A 13,881-nucleotide genomic window follows, 5' to 3' on the forward strand; every position below is an offset into this window, starting at 1 on the left:
ACCACCTCCTTTTAAAAAAATCTGTGGAGTGGATCATCTGCGCTCTCAACCCATCTCACCACTCCTGGGGAACTGTCTCTGCCCCCCATCCACTCCCTCTACTCTCTACCTCCCGGGGGAGGCCCGGGTGTTTGGGTTTCACAAGTTGAGCTCACTCTGCACCAGGGTCCCCGGGCACCTTTTGCGCCCCCTGGGGCTCCCCGGTCGGGTAAAAGGAAGTTCAGCCCATATTCTCCCCGCTCAGCACCCCGTAGTCTTAATTCACAAGGTCTGAGTTCCCTTTGGAAGGAAGGAGCCGTCGAGCCATCTTCCCCACGCGGCGGGCCCAAGTGTACGTACGGCCCCTTGGAAGGCCCGCTGAGAGCGCGGTCCCCGGTCCGCCTTGGAGTTGAGAGTTTGAGTCCCAGACCTCTTGCTATGAAGTAGCCAGCTTCTAGATTCCCCCAAATTGTGCGGCCCTAGCGTCACCCCTGCGGCGCGAAATTAGGAGACTTACTTGTTTTGTCATGGAGTCAATGAGGCGAACGTAGAAATCCTGCTCCGTCCTTATCCCTGGGGAAGGGGAGGAGGGGACAGGGGAACGAAAGAAAATTAAGTGAGAGAGGATCTGCGCGAAACAAACAAAGAATGGGGCTCCAAGGCTGACGGAACTCCAACTGTCCTGGAGAAGTACAGCCAGGACCCCCTTCCCCAGTGTCCAGAGAGGGGTCTCTGGCCTAGCCCGAGCGCTCTTGGAAGGCGGCACCCAAGCACGGCAGCTAGGAATGGGGCGGGACCCCCACCTGGCTACTCTCCCTTCCCGTGGGGGGAGCCCCTCTGCGCGCTCTCCGGGAGCCATCAAGGCCATGATTGCTCTAGCTCCCTGAGCCCGAGGAACTTGGGCCTGGAGTCTGGACTAAGCGGAGAGAACCGATTTTAGGAAGGGGACAAAGAAAGAAAGTGGCCCAGGGAAGGCCAGGACGCCACACCTGGCCCCAGGTACACGAGGGCCGGACACGGCGGCCCTCGAGCCACTCAGGGCCTCCTCAGGTGAAACCTCCTCAGACGAAACAGGATAGACAGGTTTACCCCGAGGATGGCGGATGGCGAACGATTGAGCTTTGCTCAAGGCTTTCGTCCACCTGGAGCTCCCCGCGCCCCCTGCCCTCACCCGGAGCCCCGGGGGGCCGGCGCGGACCCGACGGGAGCCTCACCATTGCTGTAGAGAAGCTGAAGCCGGTAGTGAATCCCATTATTGGTCTTTTCGCTGTTGGCTTCCTGGGGTGCAGCAGGATGCAAGGACAGAAGAGACGCAGGAGAGAACTCGGCGTGAGTGAGTGGACCGACTTTCAGGCAACTTTTCCCAAGCCGGGACCCCCGGCCGGGAGCCAGACAGGCCCGGGAGCAGCAGAAATTGCGGCCAACTGTGATCCCTCTGCCCCCCACCCCCTTTTAAGCTCCCTCTTCCCTTCCAGAAAATTGCATGGGTCGCGCACCGGCGATCCCCTCCCCAGGGCCTGGGGGCTCAGGCCTGGGCCAGCAGAAGCAGGAGCCGTGCGTGGTCGCGCGGTCGAGGGTGGGTTCATCCCGGGCGCCCTTGACTCTGGAATGCGAAGCTAGGCTCGCCTCTCTCCAGTTCTGGGGACTCCGCGCGAACTTTGTTGGAGCAGAACCTCGTGGACTACGAGTATGGGTTCGCCCAGGACGGGAAGGGGCTTGGGGGACCCCGCGCAAGAGTGTGTAACGGATGCTTTGCACTCGCGGAGGAGCGCGCCTTCCGAAGCGCCTGGGCCTGCTCCGGGCGGGGGGCGAGGGGCAGCGGAGCTGCGCCCACTTACTTTTTCCTTCTCCACGAACCCCACAAAGGCTGTCCTCTCGATTTCCACGGGCTGGCCCTGTCTGTCGTAGAGGGCCAGGACGAAGTGGAAGAAGTTGGATTTCCGCAGATTGGAAGGCGGCTGCTTCTCAAAGTGAGCCCGGGCCAGACCCACCCCGCTGCGGCCAAAGACGCAGAGTTAGACGGCTAAGCGGGACACCGACCCGCGACCCCTTGTTGCCCCTTACGCACGCGCGAACCCTCATACACCCACCTCCTCTGCCCCCAAAACGCCCAGTAGGCGTCCTACACGCCCGCTCAGACGCCCCGGGCCCACCCGGCGACGGAACATGCGTGTTCTCGCGTGTCCCGTCCTCCCCGCCGAAGACAGGGCGCGCCGTGCGAGCTCGCGGAAGAAATGTGCAAATTTTGTTTGGGTTTTGCGCGGGAGATAAAACGCTTTAAGCGTTTACTCCGACCTGATGCGCGCTGCGTGGGGAGAAAGAAAAGTGGCAGTGGATGAGGTAAACCCGCGCTCGCGGAATGGAGCGGGTCGTTTACAACTTAGAGGGAGGGGGGCATGGGAATTGGTTCCCGCCATCCCCTCGAATCTCCGGTCTCAGCTCCGTGGGCAGGTGAGACTGGATGGGGAATATGCTCAGCTGCTCGATGCAGCAGCCATCATCCGGGAAACCTCATGCGCCCCGGGCAACCGCGGGTGCCCGGCCTCATGAAGCCACATGTCCCCCCAAATAAAGCATATGGAGAAAAAGGATCTGAGGGTGGAACTCAGAGCTGTCAGGGGTGGTCGCTGTGGGAAAGGGAACTGCGAGTGTTTTTTAAAGACCTGTCCTGACAAAGTTTCGAGGTTCCGCAGAAATCCTCACACTCATTCCAGAAATGCTATGGACCAGGGCTGCTGCCGGCTGAGCGCGCCCGCCGGGGGGCTGGAGGCTGGGGCGCCAAGGGCGCAGGGCGGCCACTGACAGCCCGACCTGCCCAACACAAGGGCGCGCGCTCAAACACACACACACGCGCCACACACACACACACACACACACACACACTTTCACTTCCAGCCTAGTTACCTAACTCACTCTCACTACCAACCACCCCCATCTTTATACTCAGCGGGGATGGGAACAGCGTTGTGGACACTTGTCCCCAGCCCAGAGAAGATGAGAATGATGTAATTAGTCATCTTCCTTCTTCCCCTTCCGCCCTCTCTGAGTCGGACAGGGCCTAGGGCCACCAGATTTCCCACTCCCCCAAGTCCATCTTGTGGCCTGAAAAAAAAAAAAGGCCATTTCTCACTTGGGACCAGGAGTCCATGGAAAGGGTGCTGAGGGTGCCCAGGAAAGTTCGCCCAGGTCACTCTCCAAGGGCAGTGCCTCCAGGCCACACAGTCTAGCATCCCAGGAACTGAGACTGGGAGAGGGGTTAGAAGGGGCTATGGTGACAGAGGGTGGGGAAGACGTTTAGGACATGTCAGAATTAAAGTTGGGAGTTGCTCTCCGGCTGGACTGAGAAAAACGTAAAGCTAGAGAAGGAGGCAGAACCAGATGGGAGAAATAAGAGAAGATTCTGGGGAGAAATGGAGAGCGAAAAAAGGAGAGAAAGGGAGGTAAGGAAAGGAGAAAAAAGAGAGAAGAGGGAGGAGTGAAGAAGGAACAGGAAGGAAAGAAGGACAAGAGGGAAGGAGGGAAAAGAAAAAAGAGAGAAATAAAGAAAGCAGGAGTAAGAAAGGAAAGAAGGAAGAAGGACGGAAGGAGGAAGGAAGAGAGGGAAGGGAGGAAAGGAAGGAAGGAGAAGCGAAGGAAAGAAAGTTTAAAAAGGAGGGAAGAAAGGAAAGAAGTAAGAAAGAAAAACAAGAAGGAGGAAGGAAAGGAAGAACGAAGAAAAGAAAAAGAAGAAGAGGAGAGAGAGAAAGAGAAAGCCGGCCTGAAAAGAAAGAGCAATCACATAAAAATAACAGATATCCAACATCATGCTGGTGAGACGCCTCTTCTGGCTTAAAACAAAATGAAAACAGTCACAGACGAGGCCGGGAAAAGTGCAGGCAAAGCGTGGGCTCCTCGCAGGCAGCTCTCCGGCCGCAGGCTACCAAGCAGCGCGGCCGGGGAGCGCGCAGCGCCGGGGGCTAGAGGAGCGGAGCTGCGGCCGCACGAGCGCGGCCCGGCCCGCGGCGGCCGCCGCCGCCACCTCCTCCCGGCTCCACTGCTCGCGGCTCGCCTCCCCGGCCGCGGTCCCCGAGCGGTACCCACCTCTGCGCCGCCGTGTTGGCGTCCAGCACCCCGGCGCCCTGCATCCACGTCCGCACCGCGTTCATGCCGCTGCCCAGCGGCTCTTCCTTCATGCTGCTTCCACTCCGTTGGATGCTTTCCTGAATCCCAAACATGAAAACAACCTTTTCTTGTGGAAAATCTCCTCCCCCTTGAAAATATTAAAAAAAAAAAAAAAAAAAAAAAAAAAGAAAGAAAACGCCAGCCAGAGATTTTTTTTTTTGAGACGATGAACTCGCGCTAGAAGATCAAGGCGGGCTGAAAAGCAAAATTTTAAAAAATGTAAACCTTCGCTCAAAACTGAGCGATAACCTGGGAAAAAAAGGAGAGAAAAAAAGAGGGGAAAATCCAACGAAAAGACCAAAATAAAAAAAATAGAGATGTATGCTTGGCTGTTGGGGGTTGTTTGGTTGGTTAATTTTTGGTTTGGGTGCTTTTTTTTTTTTTTTTTTTTTTTTTTTTGTAATGATCACAGGCCGGTGGAGGACAGGAGGGGCTGGAGTTTCCTTTTGTAGAGGTACCCTTCACTTGAAGAAGCAGGAAGAAAAAAAAAAAAGCCCTGATGGCAATTTAAGAAACAATAGACTCAACTCGCGCTGCCGGCTTTGCTACTTCAAGTGTCATTTTCCACAACCAGGCAAGTTTTTTCCTCTCTCTTTTTTTTTCCTCCTTCTCTCCCAACCAAAGATGTTTCTTTCCTTTCAGTGCGTATAGATGAGGAGCACGCCGGTTGCCGTAGACAGATACACCAGAGAGGGAGAGTGGGGTGGGGGGAAGGGGGGAGAGAGAGGGAGAGAGGAAGGGGGGAGGGAAAGACAGAGAGAGAGAGAAAGAGAGAGAGGAGAGGGAGAAAGAGAGAGGGGTGGACCCTGCTGGATGGAGATTCTGTTTTCTCCTTGCTAAAATAGAAGTGATTTGCAGGCTTTCCCTATGGAATCCAGTTTGACTCTCCCCAGAGCTAAACACAAGCACACTAACCCCAAAGGGAGGAGGCGGGGTCCGCGCCTCACAGATCCGCCCCGTCATTTGCATAACGTCATCCTTCCGCCTCGCCGCAGCCAATCGTGGCTCAGGAGCCTGCCGGCTCGCAGCGCGGGGCCACGCTCCCTCATTAACATCCTTCTCCGGGTGGCGCAGGGGAGCCGGCCAAAGTTCCTCTCAAAGTGGCGAGCGAAGGATCTCTGAGCGCCGGCGTCTGAGCTGGGGAGGAGCGGGGCTGAGCAGGGCAGACGGGGACAGGAGAGGGGAACAGAAGGATGGGGAGAGGGATATTCTTCTCAGGAATTTGAGCTGGGGTCTGCATCCTGGCCTTGGCGGTGCGTTTAGCATCCTCGCCGCGCCCTGAGCGCGCTCGAGGCTCACAGGCTGCGCCCTTCCAGGGCCGATGCCGCGTCCTGCTCCGCTGTTCTGGGACGCCGGGGCAAAAAGTGGAGGAGACAGGAAAGCCCGGGCAGAAAAAGCAGGACGCGAGTCCCAGGTGCCCACCTCTTCGCTTTGAGGAGAGGGTGGTGGGGCGGAAAATGGGTGCGCGAGGTCGGGGCTGGGCGCTCGCGGAGGGGAGTGCGTCCACGCTGGGAGGGGTGGTTGGACCCTTGGCCCCGGCAAGCGAGGCGCTGTGGATCCTCGGGGAGGCGAACTTGGGCTCTGCCCCTAGTCTGGCCTCTGAAACGCTTCTCACTCAGCCGCTAGCCTCGAGGCCGCCGGCGATAGGCACTATCCTCACATGCTCACTTCTCTCGAGCAATCTGCGGGATATGTAAACGGTGGAATGAACACTCTCACTAGAGCTGTTTCAGGATGCGTTTTAAAACTTCCTCAGATTCAGTCCCCAACCCCTCCTCCACCCCCGCCCCCAAAGTAGTTTTTTCTTTAGAGTAACTACCAGCGCAATAACTGATTAGTCTCTGATTAGTTGGTTATTTGGTGTAGGGTTTCTCGCCATCTCATTCTTTCTGTTAAAATGGAGGGCTTGAACAAACCCTCCCCAACTTCTGCCCCTGCCATAGGAAGGAAGGAAGGGAGGGAGGGAAGAAGAGCTGGTCTCCTGCCTCACACTTTTCGGCATATATGCTTGTGGCTAGCAAAGGAAATAGCTAGATGTTTCTGGGTAATGTGCCCCATCATTTTTTAGCAGGTTGTAACCTCTAATAAGCACATGGTGAACTTCTGTTTCATTGCCCTCAAAGGAACTCCCTGACTGCAGCCAAATCTGCTAAGGACTCCTTGGGAGAAATTCTCTGCCAGAAATCCAGGTCCCCTTTCTGCCGGCCTTCCTTGGCCCTTTGATTTAGGAAGCTCGTGGGGTCAGTGGTGGAAAAGTACACATGCCCGTGTTGAATGGAATGGAGACCAGCAAGAGTTATGCTTTGTGCTCTTGGCAGAGCAGAAAAGTGGGATCCACTTCCGGATTCCTAAACTAGATGAAAGACTGTGTTTCAGGCCTGTGGGTACATGGCCACTGTCCTCAAACACTGCTTTATCTCTTGTGCACAAAGCCAGCCCAGCTCTTATATCATTTAATCTGGACCGCTGATGTGCTGAGCACTTTATTCCTGGTACCATAATTATTGCCATCTCCTCCAAGACACTCCTGAAGAGATTTGTCTGATCTATCAGGATCCCCAGAGCATCTACCAGAATTCCTGGCACAGAGTTCAGGAGAGGTATGTTGGTGGAGAGACTGGAAGAATTGTAGGTTTGTGGGGAGGGGAAAAGGGGAGCTGGACCTCCTCCATCCCTCTAGAATTGAAATGCACAATTGAAACTGGGCCCGCTGAAAAATTCCCAAAGCTCCAGGCTTAACCTCCAAGGCTCAAAGTGTCCCCAGAGCCAATCCCTTCCCCTGCCTGGACCATCCTCTGCCTGCTCTGAGGGGATCCTTCAAGAAAGGGGCACCAGGAAGCAGAGGCCACCCTCCTATCAATGAGTCCCAGATAGCCCTGGCATAAGACCCAGGCCTCCCTCTCCTTAATTGCCTGAGCCTCCACTTTACTCTCCAGTAAACAATGTTCAGGGCTCCAAGTTGAGTCTGGTGGGGTACATACCCCTGTGATGGACACACATAATGGGGGATCAGATCACTGCCAATGGGAGGTGGCAAAGGTGCCAGAGAAACAAGAGACACAGCCACTCTTGAGGACCAGGATCAGTGAGAGGCACACAACAGATGGATTTCCGGGGCGTCAAGCAGAATCCAGAAGCACTCTGCAAATGATGTTTGTTGGGGGCCTGAAGCTGCCTGATTCAAAAGAGAAGTTGGCCCAGAGAGGAAGCCTTCAGCAGCCCCAATTCCTGCCCCAGAGCCAGTAATCTCCAGCAACTAAGAGGGAGGCAATCACATCCGCCAGGCCATAGAAGGAGGAAAAATAAAAGGGGCAGGAATCTTTTGATAAGACTAATTCCCTTTGGCTGTGCGGAAGCAGCAGGTACTTCCCCTGGGATGGTGAGTGTACTTTATTTTAATCAAGCAGGGTGTATTCATAGGTTTTCTTCTGGGTGTCCTTGTGCTTTCAACCTGGATTTCTCACCCAGTAATAAATGTTTAAGTAGGAAGGAGGCTAAAGAGAAGGTGGAAAAGAGCCAGAGAGGGTGATAGAAAACTGGGAATGACACCCGGGCCAGCAGAGCAGTAGCTTTTTGTGGATTTCTTCTGGTGAATATTGAACTAGCCATTGCAATTTAAACTCTGAAAGAGCCTTAAACGCTTTTCAATCTTCCCTCGTGTAAAGTTAGCACCACCTCCAGAAAGCAAAGTGTATGTGTAGAGGGGTGACTGTAAAGTATAGACTGAGACTGGCTTCATCCTTTTTGCATTAATAGTCACAGCTCCTGTGAAGTGATAGAATTGTGTGTACAGTATTGCTCAGACTCTATAACGTATCTATGGTATGACTTCAGGGTAGCTTATAACAGTAATCCCCAAACCCAGATCATCAGCCTAATCATATGTGGGGGGGGGGGGCATTTGTTAAAAATGCAGATTTCCAGGCCTTGTCCAGACCTGCAGAATTAGGGAGGAGGAAAGTGAGGGAAAAAGAACCTGTGCGTAAGGAAAATATACAGCAGAACGGGTTTATATGTGGAAGGAGCAATTGGAAAGTCTTGCTATTTCTCCTGGGGTTAAGTCTCCCGCTGAGCTTCTCAGAGTTTCTTCCGTGGTGGGGATTAGCGTCTGCCCCTCCCTCTCAATCGCTCCAAATGGCAGACATGGCTGCCCAGCCCTCTGGGTCTCTCGTGCTGGAGGAAGCTCAGACCCAGTGAGCAAGCCCCCCTCCACCCCGAACTTTGAAACCTCCTCACTTTTGGCTCTCCCACCCCTCTTAAGGCACAGGGAAACCAATTCCCTTTCCTGAAGGGCGTCAGTGGCCGTAGTAACTTCCGGGGTGCAAGTGGAAACATACCCGCCCCCCAAAAAGAGCAGAGACAAGATAAATACAGCCGAACTAGGACTAGCGGGGACGTCCCGGGAAAAGAGGGAATCCTCTCTGCTCGTCCGCCCCCAGGAGGCCAGACTTGGGACCTGCCACTTAGAAAATTCCCTCGATCTCCGTTCGCCTTATAAAGACGCGCCCGCAGAAGAGCCGCCAGTCTAGGGAAATGCCCCCTTCCTTTTGCCGCTAGCCAGAGAGAGAGAGAGAGAGACCGGAGGAAAGACGCCTCTCCTTCGGTGCTGGGAAGAAGGGAAAAGGAAAGATGGGGTGATTAAGGCCAACGGCGCCAAGTCCCTCCGCCAAGCGGCCCGCTCCGAAGGCTTCGACTGGCGGCCTGGAGTCGCGGGCGGGAGTGGGCAGAGGCCAAGGCGCTACCCGCAGGAGGAGAGGGATAAGAGTGGGTGGCGGCCTAAGGCTCTGGGAAAGTGAAGCCCCGAGCCGGGCACAGCTCCGCAGCGGGCTCTGAGCGGCACTCAGACGCCGGCGAGGCTGGTCGAGCAATGCGCCCGGCCGCCCGCGCGCAACACCCTGCCCCTGCCCCTCCAAGACCTCTACCCACTGCCCTCGGGAACGCGTAGGAGCAACAGGCCAGGGTTCCACCGGAAATCCATCTGTCCTCCCTCCTTACTCTCAGCCATCTCTTGCAAGAGACAAAGGGAAAGGGGCATTTCCCCGCACCCTGACCCCTGTTTCCGACCCCCAGCGATGCAGAGAAGGCTCCGTTTGCTCACCCAGTCTGACCAACACTTTCAGCCCCTGGGAGCGTGCCTTTCCCATAGTACAAACAGGGAAACTGAGGCCTAGAGCGGGACGAAGACAGCTAGGAGGTAGAGATCAGGCAAACAACACCGTGGGGGCTCTGTCCCGGGCTTGGGAGCGCTTGGTCTGCCCGGGACGAGGGCTTGGGGCAAGGGGTTCTAGCAAACCTTTCTCGGATTGAGCCTGCAGACTCTCTTGGGTTTCCCCTGGGGCGGTCCCCAGATAATAATAGATCCCAATTGTTGAATAAGGCTTTACCGGCATACACTCACCGAATTCCCACAACAGAACACGAAGGCAGGTAAGACCACTACCATTTTACAGGTGAGGAAACCGATGCCCTGTGATTGAAGTGAAACAACCTGTCCACCGCCACACTTTTAATAAAGTCGCCGAGCCGGAATTTCTCCAGAGCCTGTGCCCTGAACCTTGGACCCAAACCACTCACCCAGCGGGTGCGCGTATCTCCCGCATTCGCCTTGGTGCCTGCCCCCCAACGCTAGCAGATCCCTGGAGCTCTCCAGTCCCCGGATGACAAAGGAGCAAAGGGGCAAGTTGCCTCCGGAGGACAGGCAGCAGAGGGGAGAGAGGAGGGGAATGGGTTCTGAAAAGTCTTAAGGCTCAGACTGGATGCGCATCCCAGCCGTCAGATACCCACGCGCGTCTTCGGGGCTGCCCGGGACAGGGCGCGCCAGGGTTGTGCCAGCTCCACGCCTGGCTCTGCTACATTTCCTAGGTGACCTCCAGTCAATCACTTCTCCCAGTTCTAGCTCAGGTCTTAGAGCTCCAGGCGCAAAGTCCCTAATTGAAAGAGACTAAACACAAGACTTTGCGGGGATGCCTGCGACGCCCATCCGAGGGCAGAAATCAGGACACCTGCGGATGTGCCTTAATGGAGGAAGATCATATGGCCTTGGCACGACTATAGACAGCTAAAAGCTAAAGTCATTCTGAGCCGGGAGAATACAGTTGGGGGCACTGCCGGAAAGGATCTCCCAGTCCAAGGCTGTCCCTGGGCGCGACCACACCCCACCCCTGGCCCTTATCCACAGTTCTCCAGCCCGCGTGATCAGCGAGGGGTCCTCAGTCCCTCGGCGGAAGGAGGCTCCAGGGTGGGAGAAGCGGGATCCCTGGCTGCTTGGAAATTAGCATCCCTTCAGTAGCGCAAACCTGGATGGAAGAAACTGAGGCCTGGGAGGATTTGGAGGGGAAGGCGGGAAGAGAAGGCTTGTTTGCTTAGGGGAAAGTGGGAAAAGGGAGTTTAGCAGACGAGCTCGAGATGCCCAGGTCGCGAAAAATTCGAGCGTATATTTCCTCTGAGGCGCAATTCACTGGATATTTACGCATCGCTCAGCGCTTGGAGGTCTTTGTTGGCTACCGAGATGCATGTGATGTGAGTGTGCAAATATGTTTGCATGAACGAAGAGTGGCTGCATATTTGTGGGCCTGTGCAATGTGAGTGTGTGCCTGTGACAGCGCGCACTTGGGTGCATGTGTATGCGTGTGCTTCAAGAGGATTGTTGCACAGAAGCGTGAGTATAGTGTGTATAGTGTGTGCATATGACACGTGTAGACGTGTCTCGTTTATGCGAGTGGGTGTGCATGTGCAGAAATACGTGTGAGTATGTCTGCAAGAGCATCGTACACTTCTGTCTGAGCCTGGGCTCACACGTGGTTCGTGTGTCCATGCGTGCATGTGAAACCCAGCAAAAAAGTCCCAAAAAATCTCAGATCCAGTCAAAGGAAAGGAGCAGGCAGGATGCAGATTGAGCGCCCCAGGGTAGGAGTGGAACCTGTTGCTCCTTCGGCCTGCAGGTAGCTGGGAGCCGCCTCTGGGGCGCGGGACCAGCCCGGAGGCCGCGGGTTAGCGCCCCTCTCGGCTCGGGGCAGGAGAGGCGGGTTCCCGCTGGGGCCCGCAAATTACCGGGACTGCGCTCACAAGGATCCCTGCTGGACAGTTCCGCGCTCTTAATTGTTCCTTGCGGACAGTTTGTGATTATTGATACCGTGTGTCCTAAAAGAGACCGCTTCCGGGTTATTTGCTTATTGTTATATGCTTATTATCACCGTCATTATTTGGTGGCTGTAGGAAGGTGGTGCCAACCCCACCAAGACGGCCCAGGGCGGCCTCCGAGAGGCGGTGAGCCGCGGGCTCCCGAATCGTCCCCTTACGTGGAGCCACAGCGCCACCTCGCGATCCCCCAGCCTCCCTCCCGTCCTGCCACCGAAGGCAGAGCCCCTCCAGGTCCAGGCCCCCGAGTTCCCATTACTGGTTTTCCATTCGCTTTCGCCGTTCCTCCTTCCCTCACTAGAACGTCTCCGCAAACACGCGGTACCGCCGCACCTTGTGCACGACCGGAATGTCTACGCCCTTCTCCGCCTGGAGGAGCTCGGTTCCTCTTACAATCACCAGCTCAAAGTTCACTTCTTGCGTGAAACCTTCCCAAACCCCTTCTAGGCAGTCACTCGTGCCTTCCCCTGATTTCCCTAGTGCTCATACCACAGTGGACAGGAATACTGTTTAAATGTCTCTCTCCCCTCCCTAATCAGGGAGCTCCCCAACCATGACTATTGTTGCTTACAGCAACAACAATAACAACGATAACAATAAAACGTATTTACTGAGCACTTCTTATGCAATGTACTATGCTAAGCACTTTACTTTCATTATCTCATTTAATTTTCCCAGCAAAACGTTAAGTAAGCATCAATATAATTTCTCAGTTGGCAGATGAAACTGAGAGAGTTCCCGTCCAAGGTCGCATTGCAGAGCCCAACCCAACTCTATCTGATGCCAGAGCCAATTCTTCTTAACCTCTGTGCCTTCCAGTCTTATTCAGCTCTATATCCACAGGCTTTAAGACAGGACCAGGCACAGAGTGGGCATTTATATACTTATGAATAAATGAACCACTGCCAATTTAAATTCTTCTCCAAGAGAGTTGGGCTAGAAAAACACTGCAATTATCAGATGGCTTGAGTGAAGTATTACCACAATAATTCATCCCAAAAGAGTATTCCACTACTAACTAGGTAGTTGACCTTGGTCAAATCACTTCACCCTCAACTTCCTCACATGTAAAAGCTTTGCTGTGAGGATTAAACCAGGAAAAAAAAAAAAGTGAAGTTCTTGATAAAGCCCCTCGTACTGTAGTCAATACTCAATAAAAATTTGCTATTAATATAATTATTAATCATAGTTTAAAAAACTAAAACACAACACGAAATTGACTTACCCCTAGTAACATAGAATTCACCATAACTCTGTATAAAATTATCTCACTATTATATCTTGATTTTCATCTTGGACATAAAATATATAATAAAATATGTTTAGTTTATTGTGGTTGGAGTGTTAATGCTAACCCTGCTCTGTTATAAAATTTTAAGGGGCAGGGGGGAAAGATAATTAGACAGTAAATCAGCAGACTTGGACTCTCACCCTTTCCTCCTGCTTTGTAGATTTTTACCAAGAAAGACTTAAAGAAAGACTATAAAAGTGCTTATTATTCTGGAAAGTACAAAACTCTATTTTTTAATTTAGGGGACATTCTGAGCTAGTTTGAGTTTTTCCCCACTTGAAACACTTTGTTGCTAGTAATACATTAAAAGTTTAAAAATATGTATCTAAGCAAATGATTGTACCCAACTAAAGGAAACAAATCAGGAGAGTTTAAACATATTCCAGACCTTCAGACATTTCCCAAAAAGGCTAAGTTTTAAAAGTTCAGGGTCTTTTTTTAGAGTGACCCATTTAAAAATTACTCCTATTAGCGATTTAAGTGAAAATGAATTTTCTGTCTGATCAGGTGATAATTTTCCTACCATCAAATTATGTTAGAAAGACTCTATTGACTAGTACAGTTACGTCCTAAAGAAACGATTTCTCTGGCAGACCCTGTGGCGCAAGCGATTAAGTGAGCGCGCTCCGCTGTGGCGGCCCAGGGTTCGCCGGTTCGGATCCCAGGCGCGCACCAAGGCACTGCCTGGCAAGCCATGCTGTGGCCGCGGGAGGAAGATGGGCACAGAAGTTAGCCCAAGTCCAGTCTTCCTCACCAAAAAAAGAGGAGGATTGGCAGATGTTAGCACAGGGCTGATCTCCTCACAAAAAAAAAAAAAAAAAGGAAACGATTTCTCCTCAGATAAATGAGTCTAACAAAATCCACGAAAGGCATAAATGTGCCTCCCCATTTAGCTGGCCCACAAGGCATTTCTAGAAACTTCAGCCCAGCCCCAATTTGGTTTAGTTCATTTGTACCTGCTTCCCATTCTATGCAATACTCTTGTATGAAGACGAAAAAATGGATTCAGGAAATTTTACCTCCAGCAAATTAATGTTAAGAGATTTTATTGTACAGCTGACAGATATTTTATTGTCCCTGATTGGGGATTTTATTCATATTGATGGTGTGAGACACTGATTTTTGACAGTTTGGGGGATCTATTCCATTTTCTTTTCTTTTTTTATTCCTAGTATGTTAGCCATCAGAGATGTTCACCAAAATTATGGTTTTTCTTCTTCTAGGCACCTAGTAAGATTGAAGTATTCTGATCCCTCTGCATTTAGATGTGACCCTGTGATTTGCTTTGACAAAGGAGGAATTAGCGGAAGTGG

At 53.0% G+C, this 13,881-nt stretch overlaps 1 protein-coding gene across 1 annotated transcript in view; it reads right to left on the reverse strand.

Moving 5' to 3' along the window:
* EBF1 (EBF transcription factor 1) overlaps positions 1-4,224 on the reverse strand; it is a 386,380-nt gene extending 382,156 nt beyond the window's left edge. Inside the window, exons 1-4 of the mRNA XM_058544975.1 lie at positions 4,060-4,224; positions 1,818-1,974; positions 1,194-1,257; positions 497-552 (exon numbers count right to left, since the gene is read on the reverse strand). Coding sequence (XP_058400958.1) covers positions 497-552; positions 1,194-1,257; positions 1,818-1,974; positions 4,060-4,193 — 411 coding nt within the window. The 5' untranslated portion in view covers positions 4,194-4,224. The remainder of the gene's footprint in view (positions 1-496; positions 553-1,193; positions 1,258-1,817; positions 1,975-4,059) is intronic.
* Positions 4,225-13,881: the final 9,657 nt, after the last annotated feature.

This window comes from Diceros bicornis, chromosome 1, assembly GCF_020826845.1.
Source record: "Diceros bicornis minor isolate mBicDic1 chromosome 1, mDicBic1.mat.cur, whole genome shotgun sequence".
NCBI lineage: Eukaryota > Metazoa > Chordata > Mammalia > Perissodactyla > Rhinocerotidae > Diceros > Diceros bicornis.